At 37.1% G+C, this 14,121-nt stretch overlaps 1 protein-coding gene across 2 annotated transcripts in view; it reads right to left on the bottom strand.

Annotated features, from left to right (window-relative positions):
- The window catches only part of ikzf4 (IKAROS family zinc finger 4), a 118,469-nt gene that overhangs the window by 52,192 nt on the left and 52,156 nt on the right, over window positions 1–14,121 (bottom strand). For both annotated transcript variants that reach the window (XM_028798116.2, XM_051924072.1), the window contains 2 exons: window positions 3,154–3,414; window positions 2,476–2,643 (listed from right to left, as the gene is read on the bottom strand). In XM_028798116.2, the coding sequence (XP_028653949.1) occupies window positions 2,476–2,643; window positions 3,154–3,414 (429 nt within the window). The remainder of the gene's footprint in view (window positions 1–2,475; window positions 2,644–3,153; window positions 3,415–14,121) is intronic.

The raw sequence follows: 14,121 nt of genomic DNA, 5'->3' as shown, positions 1-14,121 counted from the left end.
TGAAGATTACTGTCTAATTGTCAACAGAATATATATATATTATAAATTCAGTAAATTTTGCTAGTCATCAAGATGTTGTTTAAAGTTGTACCCCGAGAGTTTACAATGCACATATTGAAAGAAACTTTGGGCTGTTTTAAAAAAAAAAAAAAAAAAAAACTAACTCTGAAGGCATAACCTTTTCAGTGCTAGATTTTTCAACCATCTACCACCAAGATTTTACTGAGTTATCCTCAGATGTGTATTCTCATTTCGAGAATCATGTCTGGCCCTGTGAGACTGCAGTTTCTCAAACTTTAATCACTCATAATATTGCTGCAATAGCTTTATGCACACAAGAACATGTTACTGGTCCTTGTAATGATGATTGTGTTAATTGCCATCCCACAAAATTAATGAACATGGAAGTAAAATTGTTGGATAATCAATTACAATTGGTCATTCATTTAAAAAGTAGCAAGGCTGGGATGGCCCCTTTCTTCTTTGCCTTTTAATTTTTCCCTCAAGTCTCTAGCTATAGCTTTGCATAATCAGAATAAAACCACACCTATATCTACTCATGGTATCTGCTGCAAGATCTCAGTTTACGCTGATAACATGCTACATTTCCTTGGCAATGCCCTGACTGATGACATGTCACTTTTCGCTGGCAGTGCCCCCAGTGACCTCCAACATGTTTTCATTATCTGTAACACCTACAAATGTATCTAAGATTACATAAAATACTGACCAAAGTCTGCACTTCCTCCATTTCATACACTCCCTAGGCCGGATTTATACTTCACGAGACGCGACGCATGCTGCAGAGGATGCTCCTGCTACGCAAGCGTTGAACTGTTTATACTTGCCGCGTACTTTACGTAAATCTGAAGGAATCCACCAGGTGGCAGTGCGAGATATTATCACGGTGAGAACAGGTTCGGCTTCGCTATGTTGTGAATTGCCTGGAACACCCATTAAATTCTGATGACACCTTACCGTAATATCTCTGAAAAGGACGTTTAATGATTAAATCCATCAGTCCAGGGATTTGTCCATTTTAGCTAGCATTGGGCACGAGGTAGAAACAATCCCTGGACGAGGCATCAGCTCATCGCAAGATGAATTACAAGCACTCACATAAACTAGCGTCATTTTAGTGTAACCAAATCTGCATATCTTTGAAAGGAAACCCAGCAGGAAAACATGTAACAGCAAGACAGCAGCGCTAATGCTCCCACACCGTGTCACCCCCATGTGTGTATTTATTAACAGTATTCATTATTTAAACGAAATTATCGATTTATCTGTAAAATGTAACATACATACTTTAATGCATTTCAGCATGAAAGTGATAAAGTATAAATCTAAAGATTTATGTTAATTATGCAGAGAGTTGGAATATCAAACATTTAATGTGCGCAGTGTGGCGATCCGCTGCTGTCAGGACCGGAGGAAGCCCTAGAAAAAAAGACGGCACAGAAGACAGTATGTGAGACTTTTAAAATGTATCGTGTCATTACGATTGGGAATATGCGACACTTGAATATAAAAGCACCACGAATACATCTTTATGTCGGCATTCTGCTTCACCACATCGAACCATACATCAAACATCAAAGTGCGCACACAGATCTCATAGGATCCGCAAAGCGGTTTTCTGTCACATGTAGATAGTAAACAGAGACTCTGACATCACATTTCAACTTTTAGCACACTGCGCACCCCCGACTTTTTGCTGGTACTGCAACTCGCGCACGCGTCGCGTTCATTTCTGAGGACCTGCTCAGAGGATGCATCAAATGAACGTTGGGAACGCGTGGCAGCCATGATGCGGGCGTATACGCGTTCTGAGCGTGAAGTATAAACGAGCCCTTAGACAATGCAAGTTTCCATCATTCAACCTATTAGTCATTCTGAGTAAACAACTCATTATAGACATTTCTCCATTTCATCTCTCAACAATAGTTTTAAGGGGTCCCAGACACACTGGTCATCAATTCAGCTGTCATTCCATTCCAGACAAAAATAAGTACCGCTCCAACATAAATTTTGTTAGTGCAATGTTGCTGCTTCCACCTCCTGCAAAATACTGCTCTAATGTTAGGTCTCTGTTACATAATTATTTATTGAATAAAAAAGACCAACTATCAAACACTCCAAAGAAATTTGCAACAAGATTATGGGTTGAATATTCTTGCCAGATCTGGTCTGATCACCGGGTTTACATATTGTGTACAATCTTGCAATAGCTGACTTTCTCAATTAATCTTCCATCCAGTTCATAATGGTTCAGCACAACAAAGCATTTACAAATAAGGATCAACCATTTACTGTCATTTATTCATTCAAATGTATCATATTTCACTTGCTTTAGCAATGAGGTATGGTAACATTGATATATGCACCTTGGTCGATTATTTGGAGTTATCTTGGTTTGGTTAACAAACTAATACAGAACTTTAAACAAGCTAAATAAAAGGACTGCCTTCTTACCAGAGTGTGTTCTTAGATGTCCTGTCAGTGCATCACGTCGACGGCAGGCATAGCTGCAAAAGGGGCACTTGAAAGGCTTTTCTCCAGAGTGCAACTTGATGTGTCGGAGGAGGTTTCCCTTCTGTGTGAATGAAGCGCCACACTGGTTACACTGGAAGGGTCTTTCTCCTGTAACCAAAATATACTACTAATAATATTCTCTAAAAATACAATAAAAAGCTTTTTTTTTTTATAATAAGAAAACACATGAGAAAATTAATTTTTCTCTGGGCAGGGAAGTGTCCTGCCAACAAATAGACTGGATTGCAAAGCTGAAGGTTCAGGACCTTAAGAAAGTCACCTCACCCGCTAGTGTCCTAAATGAAGCAATAAATAAATAAATGTGTGTTAAATATGCAATTTTAAGAGATGTTGGAACTGCAAATATACACTTGAAAAAATTAGTAATTCTTATTTTGAACTTATTGAGAAAGCTACAATTACACTCTTTCTGACCTTTGTATATAGTTAGTTTCTCTTCCGTGTCTCTCTTTTTATTATTTGAAAAATATAGTTCATCATCTCTGTTACAACCTGTTCAGATACAGATATTAAAATATACACTTCTGGACCTCTAAAAGGTATCTGGCAGTGGCATTACTAGAGCTTTATTTTTTTAATAATATTATGACTGTTTACCTGTGTGGCTACGTTTGTGCACCATCAGAACGTTAGGGCCAATGCAGACCATTCCACAAATGTCACACTTGAGCTTGCCGTTGGGGAGACGAATAGCTCCTGGGGAGATAGGTTCCGAGTTTGATTGGTCACAGTAGCCTCCCTGTTCAGGCCCTCCTTCATCCATCATTCCACCATCTTCCCTCTCTTGACTTCGTTCATCTTGAGGCAAAAGTCTTCCTGGCTCTTCATCACTGTACATTTCCACCTTGATGGAATTTGCTGAAAGGAGGGGGAAAAAAAGGATTTTCAAAAAAAAAAAAAATTGTTATGTCTATATCATCCTTAATTACAATTTTATTAAAATTAGAGTCATTATACCTTACAGAGCAATGAAAAATATTTGTTGCTGGTCCCACTTCAGAAACATCACAACTGTAGTGGCAATAGAGTATATATTATGAAAACAGAAATGGAAGACGATCACTAAAGAAAACAAGGGTAATAGACAGTAACAATAAAAAAAATATACAAATATCAAAAATAAACATAGCATGTACCAAACTGAACAAGTAACATTCAATTATGCAAACTGACTGCTAGTAAATGCACTTACATATGTTTTGGTCTCTGGTCAAGCAGAAGTCTATAGCTGAGCTCAATGGCCTGGGAGTAAGACTGTTTAAAAGTCTGCAAGCAAGTCACTGAATGCTATGATATTGCCTGGTGGACAGCAGATGTGTAAATAGGTTGTTGCTGGTTTGTGTGGTCTCAAATTTTGGAGAAGTACTTTCTTTGGACATCACTTTTCATAAATATCCTATAACATTTTGACCATCTGCTACATGGCCTTGGGACCCACCACATTCCTGGTGACATACCAGGCTGGGTAAGAATCCCAAGGTTTGCTGCTAGTTTTAGCTCTAACCAATTCTTGATGACAGGGATGATTGTCCTAGGCCAAGGGTTTGCAAACACACAGCCTTCAAACCGCATGCAGCTCTCCGACTGTCAACTTGGGGCTCTGAAGCAGACTTAAGTCTCTGCTCTTCTTGAAGTGATGCAGTGAAAACACTATAAAATACTTAAAAAAAAAAAAAAAAATCTAAAAAAGGCTTCCAAAAATATCACAAATTGATCATTGGTGGCTTGTGATTTCATCTTTTAACTGGTCAATATAGGTCTAATCAGTACCACTTTCAATTTTAAAAGCGCAAAGTCTTGCAAAGGAGTCTAACAGTAAAACGTAAAAAGTATCAAAACAAATCTAAGTAAATCATGAGTCAGCTACAAAACTGTAAAAAAGAGAAATCTAAAAGATGAACGAGTATTTTGAGATGAATGGACATATGCATTCACAGCTACTCCGTAAGGTTTCCTTCCCCATGTGCATAATATACTAAAAAACTTTCAAACAATAGAAAATTCAATGTTGAAAGAAATTTCACATTCATCATTCATTGAAAAATTTCCCACTGGAGATGCTTGAAAAACAGCAATCAAATTGAAGCTAAAAGCAAAGCAGTGTAGTTGCTGCTAGATTTGTGGTATCTTGGTAGATTATAAAACATAGAGAGCCCTTAACCGATGCTGAATATTAAAGGAGTGTTTTTTGTAAAGTACTGGGACACCTATTTACCAATATAAAACAAAAATTTTTTTTTGCAAAGAGAGGACAGCAAAAATGGCCAACAATACCAGAAGTTAAAAATGAAAGATTTACAGTCATCTCGGTATTTCTCTGTTGCGTGTGATAAGTCATGCAATATAGAGGACATTGCAACATCATATTCGATGATGTAAAGAGCACATATTCTGATATCCCATACATAACCAAGGTTTAACGGTCAGGTGCAGAAATAATTTGCAGCCTGTTTAGAACATGTTAAAGCTTTTCTACACGAGTAAAGTGACCCCTCAAATTATCTTGATGATCCTTTTTGGCTGGAGAGGTTTTAGTTTTTGTTGATATTACTACACACTTAAATAGCCTTAATTTGAAACTGCAAGGAATGGGAAATATGACCATTTCGTTTTAAGAAGTTTTGATGTTTGAGGTCAAGCTTTCATTGTTTGAAAGAGACATTGATAGTGCTGCACTGAATTATTTTCCTTCTCTGAAGCCGTTTACATAGCAAACGTCACAATCAATACAAATAAAATGAATTAAGTCATTCTAATGATGAAGGAATCTTACCTTACAATTTTTGGAATTCAGGAAAGAAAAATCTACATTTTCCTTCATCTTGAAGCCACTTGACGCAGACACATCCGATTAGTCAAGTGAATATGAGATTGAACTGGCGTATCTAGAGGAGGAGGACATCTGGGTGTCCAAATTTAAAGATTTGGAGCAAAACCTTGAGAAATTGGAGAGACAGCGAGCTACTTTAGCAAAGAACCACAATTGGAAGGAAATGCAGGAATTTAAAAGCAGGACCGACTTCTCTGATGTATGGACTGCTTAACCTGATAGTTATATTAACTTGAATAGGTGTGTTTTGGGAATTATGTCCATTTTTGGGTCAATGTATTTCTGTGAACAGATTTTTTTTGAACATTAACTATATCAAAAGTAAAATCCAAAACTGTCTAAACAGCGAATGTTTGAATTCTTGCTTGTCTGTTCAGACATTGAGAAGCTTCCTAAAGATGTACAGGCAGAAAAATCACATTGAACAGGTAAATTACATTTTTGTTACATTTGCAGCTATGACCCACCAGGTATATTAAATTTTAGACAACCCCAATAGTTTAGCATACAATATATTGGCATATCTGGCCTCATTAACACCTCTTCCAGCAGAATCTTAAAGTTTAGATTATCTCCCATCCAAGTACTCTGGCCAGGCCAAAGTATGCTTAGCTTGAGGCATATGACCTCTTCTGAAGTACATGTGGTTAAACAATTCTGATATATTGAACTAAACTTTAAAATTCTTAGTTATATTTCTTTTTTTTCTAGCAAATATCTTTTAGAATAAATACTTATTTAAGGAAATACAGTCATATAAGCTAAAGTAAATGCTTAATATCTCAACGCATTTATATCTATGCAACGGACATTTTAAAGCAAATAAATAAATCAAGTGAATAGCACAACTGGTCAATATTTTTATATTTGGGGTACTGGCAGGTTAGAAGAGATGCCAACTGTCACACTGTGAGCTAGTGATGGGGTCTAAAATCACAGCTTTATGGTTTACAGCTTAACACTACAGTATATCCTGTTGGTCATACCTTGCTATGTCCAAGAAGATCTACACATACTGTAGCTTCCTGATAATACAATCGTTCGTCAAAATTTCTAAACCTACTTCTGCATGAACACTTGTAGCCAATGTAGTATAAAAGCATCAACCCATGGAGGAGTCAAGTCACAGAGCAACTCAGTTTAATGAACTGAAAAGCATATGGAGATCATCTGACACAAAAGCACTATGCAGCACAAATTCCAATACATTTTTAATACGCAGTTTAAAACATGGTTTTGTTTCCAGTTTATGTAACAAATGGAATTGGTGCACATGGGTTGAATACCTTTTCAAAAATGACAACCAACTGTGAATGCTCGTTTTACTCTTTGGTATTTGTTTATTGTGAAAATGTGTCACCCATGTTCCTGGCTTACACATACTAACACAGCCTGCCCAGATCTATCCCATTGCCATCAGACACGAGGCAGGAACAAAACTTGGACAATATGCCAGTACTATACAAAGGACACCCACTTGCACTTATTCGGACAGAATTTATAAATATGTAAGCAAATATGGGTACAACAAAAAACTCTCCCTTTTTATGTTAAATTTTCCTGTTTTCTTAAATTACTTCTGAGAAAAAAAAACTTGGCGAATATTTTAGGAATCAGAGAAGGGAGTGAAAATCCCTGAAATTTCATTATACTATGATCTTTTTCTGAATAGATCTGTTCACCGACATTATGGAAAAACATCTGAAGTCCACTAAAATGAGGTGTATGAAATCAAGGGTATACTTGAGGTGGCTAAACAGCATGGGAATAGACTTGCACTTCACTCATTGTAACAGTAATTATTGTTTCCCTTCACTTACCAAACCCATATATATAAATAAACTGATATTTAAATAAAAATATATATATATACTATTATAGCATGCAGTGGTTTTAAACCTATCACCATATGATTATAAAACAAAGCATTTATCAACTGCATCACAAAATCTATTTACTTCAGACAGTACACCTGGACTTTAATTTTTATTACACTGGACAATATAAAATACCACTTATAATTTCAAAAATGTTACCACCATAATAAATGTTAAAATAACATAGGGTTAGGGTTTTATGAATAAAAACATTTACTCAAATATGTCCAAATTGTTTTTGGTCTTTTTTCTCCTCTTCAGTTTTGCCACGATGTTGTTGTGCCTTACCATTCAGTACTTACAGTGCATCCGGAAAGTATTCACAGCGCATCTCTTTTTCCACATTTTTTTATGTTACAGCCTTATTCCAAAATGGATTAAATTCATTTTTTCCCCTCAGAATTCTACACACAACATCCCATAATGACAACGTGAAAAAAGTTTACTTGAGGTTTTTGCAAATTAAAAATAAAAAAACTGAGAAATCACATGTACATAAGTATTCACAGCCTTTGCTCAATACTTTGTCGATGCAACTTTGGCAGCAATTACAGCCTCAAGTCTTTTTGAATATGATGCCACAAGCTTGGCACACCTATCCTTGACCAGTTTCGCCCATACCTCTTTGCAGCACCTCTCAAGCTCCATCAGGTTAGATGGGAAGTGTCGGTGCACAGCCATTTTAAGATCTCTCCAGAGATGTTCAATCAGATTCAAGTCTGGGCTCTGGCTGGGTCACTCAAGGACATTCACAGAGTTGTACTGAAGCCACTCCTTTGATATCTTGGCTGTGTGCTTAGGGTCGTTGTCCTGCTGAAAGGTGAACCGTCGCCCCAGTCTGAGGTCAAGAGCGCTCTGGAGCAGGTTTTCATCCAGGATTTCTCTGTACATTGCTGCAGTCATCTTTCCCTTTATCCTGACTAGTCTCCCAGTCCCTGCCACTGAAAAACATCCCCACAGCATGATGCTGCCACCACCATGCTTCACTGTAGGGATGGTATTGGCCTGGTAATAGCGGCGCCTGGTTTCCTCTAAATGTGATGCCTGGCATTCACACCAAAGAATTTTCTTTCTCATGGTCTGAGAGTCCTTCAGGTGCCTTTTGGAAAACTCCAGGTTGGCTGCCATGTGCCTTTTACTAAGGAGTGGCTTCCGTCTGGCTACTCTACCATACAGGCCTGATTGGTGGATTGCTGCAGAGATGGTTGTCCTTCTGGAAGGTCATCCTCTCTCCACAGAGGACCTCTGGAGCTCTGACAGAGTGACCATCGGGTTCTTGGTCACCTCCCTGACTAAGGCGCTTCTCCCCAGACTGCTCAGTTTAGATGGCCGGCCAGCTCTAGGGAGAGTCCTGGTGGTTTCGAACTTCTTCCACTTACGGATGATGGAGGCCACTGTGCTCATTAGGACCTTCAAAGCAGCAGAAATTTTTCTGTAACCTTCCCCAGATTTGTGCCTCGAGACAATCCTGTCTCGGAGGTCTACAGACAATTCCTTTGACTTCATGCTTGGTTTGTGCTCTGACATGAACTGTCAACTGTGGGACCTTATATAGACAGGTGTGTGCCTTTCCAAATCATGTCCAATCAACTGAATTTACCACAGGTGGACTCCAATTAAGCTGCAGAAACATCTCAAGGATGATCAGGGGAAACAGGATGCACCTGAGCTCAATTTTGAGCTTCATGGCAAAGGCTGTGAATACTTATGTACATGTGTTTTCTCAATTTTTTAATTTTTAATAAATTTGCAAAAAATCTCAAGTAAACTTTTTTCACGTTGTCATTATGGGGTGTTGTGTGCAGAATTCTGAGAAAAAAATGAATTTAATCCATTTTGGAATAAGGCTGTAACATAACAAAATGTGGAAAAAGTGATGCGCTATGAATATTTTCCGGATGCACTGTACCTATGTTCATATAAGACCAAATGGGGGAGCTTTATAAAGTCGTTGTTTTATTACCACATTATAATGTACTTTATTGTAGTTTGTTGTTATTGTTAATGATTACCATCTCACTAATAAAAACTTAATCAGGAAAAATAAAAAAATTGTTCACCTCTGAGACTGAAGCCAAATGATTCAAGTACACATCACTTAAGAGCTAGAAATGGGTTGTAAAGTCATAAGTTTGGTTACTACTTCAATCAAGCTTTATATACAAAACAATTATTTTTGTATAGCCCAAAATCACACAAGAAGGTGTCATTTTGCTTGGCTTTTCTCTACAAGAATTGCCGCAATGGGCTTTAACAGGCCCTGCCTTTTGACAGTCCCCAGCCTTGACTCTCTAACACGACAAGGAAAAACTCCCCCAAAAAACCCTTGTAGGAAAAAAATGGAAGAAACCTTGGGAAAGGCAGTTCAAAAAGAGACCCCTTTCCAGGTAGGTTGGGCGTGCAGTGGGTGTCAATACAATACAATACAATACACAGAACAAAACAAATCCTCAATACAGTATAAAAATTAAAATTTTACAAGTATGGACCAGAATTTAACAGTAGATGGTATCACATAATATGATTTGGATTTGTTTAGAGTCCTGGAGACCTCAGCCATCAAGCTGCCTCCCCCATTTGACCATTCCACAGCTGAAACAGTGTTGGGCCAGCCAATCCAATGTATTATATCAGGTTATCATGATAAAAACAGTTCTAGTTTTATATATGAAGAAAAGAGAAAAAAAAGATTTGTGTTGATATATTAAAAAAATCCCCAAAATGCTGCATTTCTTTTTAACTCATCCATCATCCATCTAAAAAAATTGTGGTATCCGATTTATGAGCCACATTGGTTTGTTATAGGCAAGATGCTTAGACTTTGACCAGTTGGTGATTTCTTAAGGAGTCTAATACTGTGATGTCAGATAAGCAAAAATTGCTGGGAGAAGATGAGACAGCATAATTGCATTGTAGCCACCAAACACTGAATATCACGATGGCACTGATGATGTTTACAGCACGGACCCAGCTAAGTTTGGCAGTAAGACTGACAATGGCATGTGTGCTAACTGAGCCAAAAAAGAAACCAAACCCTTTAGGAATAGCGATGCTAAATTCTCTAGCTAAAAGTATCATTTCAAGCATCAGCGTCGATTTTTCTCCAAAGGTGCCTTGAGTTGCATAAAGGATAAATAGCAAACCAGAGAGTGGCCCTGTTACTGTCATTTAAAAGTATTTTTCTTGGGGGATACAACTGAATATTTAACACCATTTTGTCACTTAGGGTATAGTGACTGGAAAACAAGCAAGTGACCATACAGATAAGCATCAGGGCTTTGAAATTTACGGAAAACATTGTGTCTGTATTAAAAAAAGAAAAAAGCACTGATCATGAAGTAAGTGACACATAGTTCAAAAAATAACTTGAAAATAAGTCCGAGTATTGATATGGCTATATCTTTTCTTGACTTTGCCAGTGACCAATATTAGCAGACAGCAGATTTTATGCAAACCTATTTATTATGAAAAATAGTCAATTATCTACTATGCATCAAGAAAAAGTGAGCCACCTTACTCTGATGTTAACCATGAGTGACATTTTAAGAAGCTTGAAATTTCAGGAACATAATTAAAGAATTTTCAATTAAGAACTAAGAAAAGCTGGAAAAAAAGACTTAAAAGTAATACATTTTTACTTTCTTTATTATCACCTTCTATATGTTGGAGCAATAGTGCAGGATTTGTTCTTGTGTGTTCTAATGTAAAATAAATAGTACTTTACATCTTTCCTGTAGACCTGGATATGCCATACCAAATATATGGTTTTACTCAAAATGCATGCATCCTTTCATTTTGCGGATTATATAACTCCTTGAAGTACTGACTCCTTCAGTTTTGCTTAGACATGTATAAAACTGGTCATGCCAGCCAGTAGGGAGTTGTTACTGTGGCATGTTATATCATACTAAATTAACAGGTTTGCAAAAGGGTTTCACGAAGGCCGGTAGCCCTAAAGCCCCAGGGCCCATTGCCACATTGTAACCTCTACTATTAAAACTATTATTAGCAGCTAGAATTTGAAGTAATTATTTTCCTATATGGAGTATATGTCTCATATCACATGGGAGTAACTTTGGTCCATCACTCCTTAACATGGAATAATTAATTTTGGCCCACTAATCTTTAACACAGCTTGATTTCAATAATGTTTTACAGCAGTTGTTTATGTACAAATTCTTTTAAGGCTCTGTAACAACATCTCAGTGTAGCTGAGGTATGAACTTTGGCTTGGCAAGTCCAAAAGCATTGATTCTTTTCCTATTTTTAGCCATTAGTTTAAAGATCTGCTGGTGATCTTAGGATCATTTGTCTTTTGTATTAATCAATTTCATCCAACCTTTAGCTTCAAGACAGATGACTTCAGAATTTCCTGCAGAATTTAGTGATTCAGAGATATGCAAATTCTACTATTGAAAAACAATGCCCATTTCAAACAACCTGTCCACTACCATGCTGCACAGCTGGTGATGCACTTTTCTTGGTTTGCACTACACTTAAACCTGGAGTTTAGCATAATAACCAAACAATTCCATTTTGGTCTTAAATGTCAGGGATTCAGACATCTTCTGGTTTCATCAGGTGAAACACTGAGAATCTAAGATGTGTTGCTATGTTCCTTTTGAATAAGTGACTTGTAGATCATCTTATTTATCTTATGAATTCTGTATGATTTCTCGGGGACATTATTCTGCCCTGTCATTGGGTAAATTTGCTAGGAGACCTGCTCCATGAAAGACAGGCAACTGTCCTGAATATTTGTATTTTTCTAATGACATATTTTTTAAATGTAGAGTCTCAGAGATGTTACACGAATAATATCCTACACTAATAAGCTATAAATGCTGTCCTCCAATAAATACGTATTTTACCTTTACCATGGTATTACCACAAACATGAATGCACCAAGATGAACTGTCAACGGTTTTGCATTTAGACAGAAGAAGTGGTACTTCAATGCAATATTCAGCATCACTTGGTCAAATTATTGTATGGATGAATTAAGAGTGCTTTTTTAAATGTGCAGTACAATTGCAAAATGTGATTTACATCTTGTTGGCTAAAGATCACATGAATTGTTCAAATAAGGAAATCTTTTTACTCAATGCATTAAACATAGCAGGTGATATGTTTTCAACAACATGGTCATGCAGCACTTCTAGCACAAAATATTTTTATTTGCTGAGCCAGAGGTCCCAATATGATTCCATTATACCATGGGGTACCTTTAACTGTAGGCTCTCTCTCTTTTCACTTGGGTGCTTCTCTAAATCTGAGAGGTAATGTGAATGGTTTGAAATATAATAGGTAATGGAAATATAATGGGAAATAATCTATTCACTGTCTTTTTTGTACAGTACACATTGCCAATATCTTGTCAAGCTAAACTAATTTTTAGGAATGGTGGCAAACAAAAATATACCATTCATATTTGACTGTGCAACTTCCTGTAGACACTGCTACTGACTTATCAAAGGTACATTTGTTTTATCTAGAAGCTTACGCTCTCTTTTTTTTTCTTACATATGCTAGAGATCACTATACTATCTCTCTGGCATCCAGTTTTTTGTATCTTATTTACTACTGTAAGAAAGAAAAAAATATATGTGAACATTGTTTTGCAATCAACATCATCTATAGTATAAACTGCATTATTTCATTTTAGTCTTTTTCAAAAATGGTGCACTTTACAGGTATATAACCAAGTGATAATAATACCACTTAAAAACTCAAATACAATAGAAAATCAAACAGAAAATACTTTTTACCTCTTTGTATAACAATAAAAGGCACCTTGGATGGCAGCCACTGTAGTTTGGTGTTCCGTCTGTCTGTCTTTTTGTGTTAAATTTGTTGTCACCATGCAAAGTCACGTAACAAATACATGAAAACAGCTTCTGAATATCAGTTGCAGCATACCACCTGAAGTGACTCCAGGTGTTATAATTATATCCATGGACCTTACAACTTTGTTGTTCACAAGTGCTCATGCAGCTAAACAGGTAGCTTAACGGTGGAGGACCAGGGGCAGAAGAGCTGGTTTTCTAGTTTGATTCAGGAAACAAGGACTACAGTAACTACTCGCCTGGAATATGTATATCTAACGTGTGTTCGCTGCTATTAATAATTACTAAAATGGACTTTTCTTTTTTATCTGCTCTGTGCTTTACTGAAATGTGTCTGAATACCTCTATTCCCAACTCTGCATTGGACTTACCAGACTTCATGGTGAACTTTGCAACACAACAAAGCGTGAAGGAGTGGGCTTCTACATTAATCAAGGTTGGTGTATCGATGTGACAGCTCTTTTTAAATCATGCTCTCCTGACTTAGAATTGTTTATTATAAACTGTAAGGTGTTTAACACTAGAATTACCAGAGCCTACGAAAAAACTCGTAGATCTGGCCCACCTTAAATTGCTTCTTAAATCCGTTCACTCCTCTCCGCAAGCATCCTTTGTCCTCTAAATGTGCTAATAAAAGACAAGCTGCCAGCAGCCGACTATTCCATCCCCCCACCGACTTACAACGTGCACGAACTTCTCCCAGCTCAGGCCTTGATTGATTATCTGGAAGTGAAGTGGAGTTTTGGAGTGGAAATAATAGATCGTTATTTGGAACACACGCATTTCATGTGTTTTCCGTTTCTACAGTAATCTGTGTAAACACATTGTTAAAACAGAAACTTTTTCATATTTTAGTAATAAATGTTACAAAATGTAGTAGGCATAAACTATAGACTTGTGCTGTTACTTAGAGAGTCAGATGGGGGGAGGGGTGATGTTAGAGCATGTGAGCTTATTTAGTGCAGCAGGAACAACGCACATGTTGATCTTTTTTTCTTTCAGTACATGTGCC

Source organism: Erpetoichthys calabaricus, chromosome 3 (assembly GCF_900747795.2).
Source record: "Erpetoichthys calabaricus chromosome 3, fErpCal1.3, whole genome shotgun sequence".
In the NCBI taxonomy this organism is placed as follows: domain Eukaryota; kingdom Metazoa; phylum Chordata; class Cladistia; order Polypteriformes; family Polypteridae; genus Erpetoichthys; species Erpetoichthys calabaricus.
This window is presented reverse-complemented; position numbering and strand designations above follow the sequence as displayed.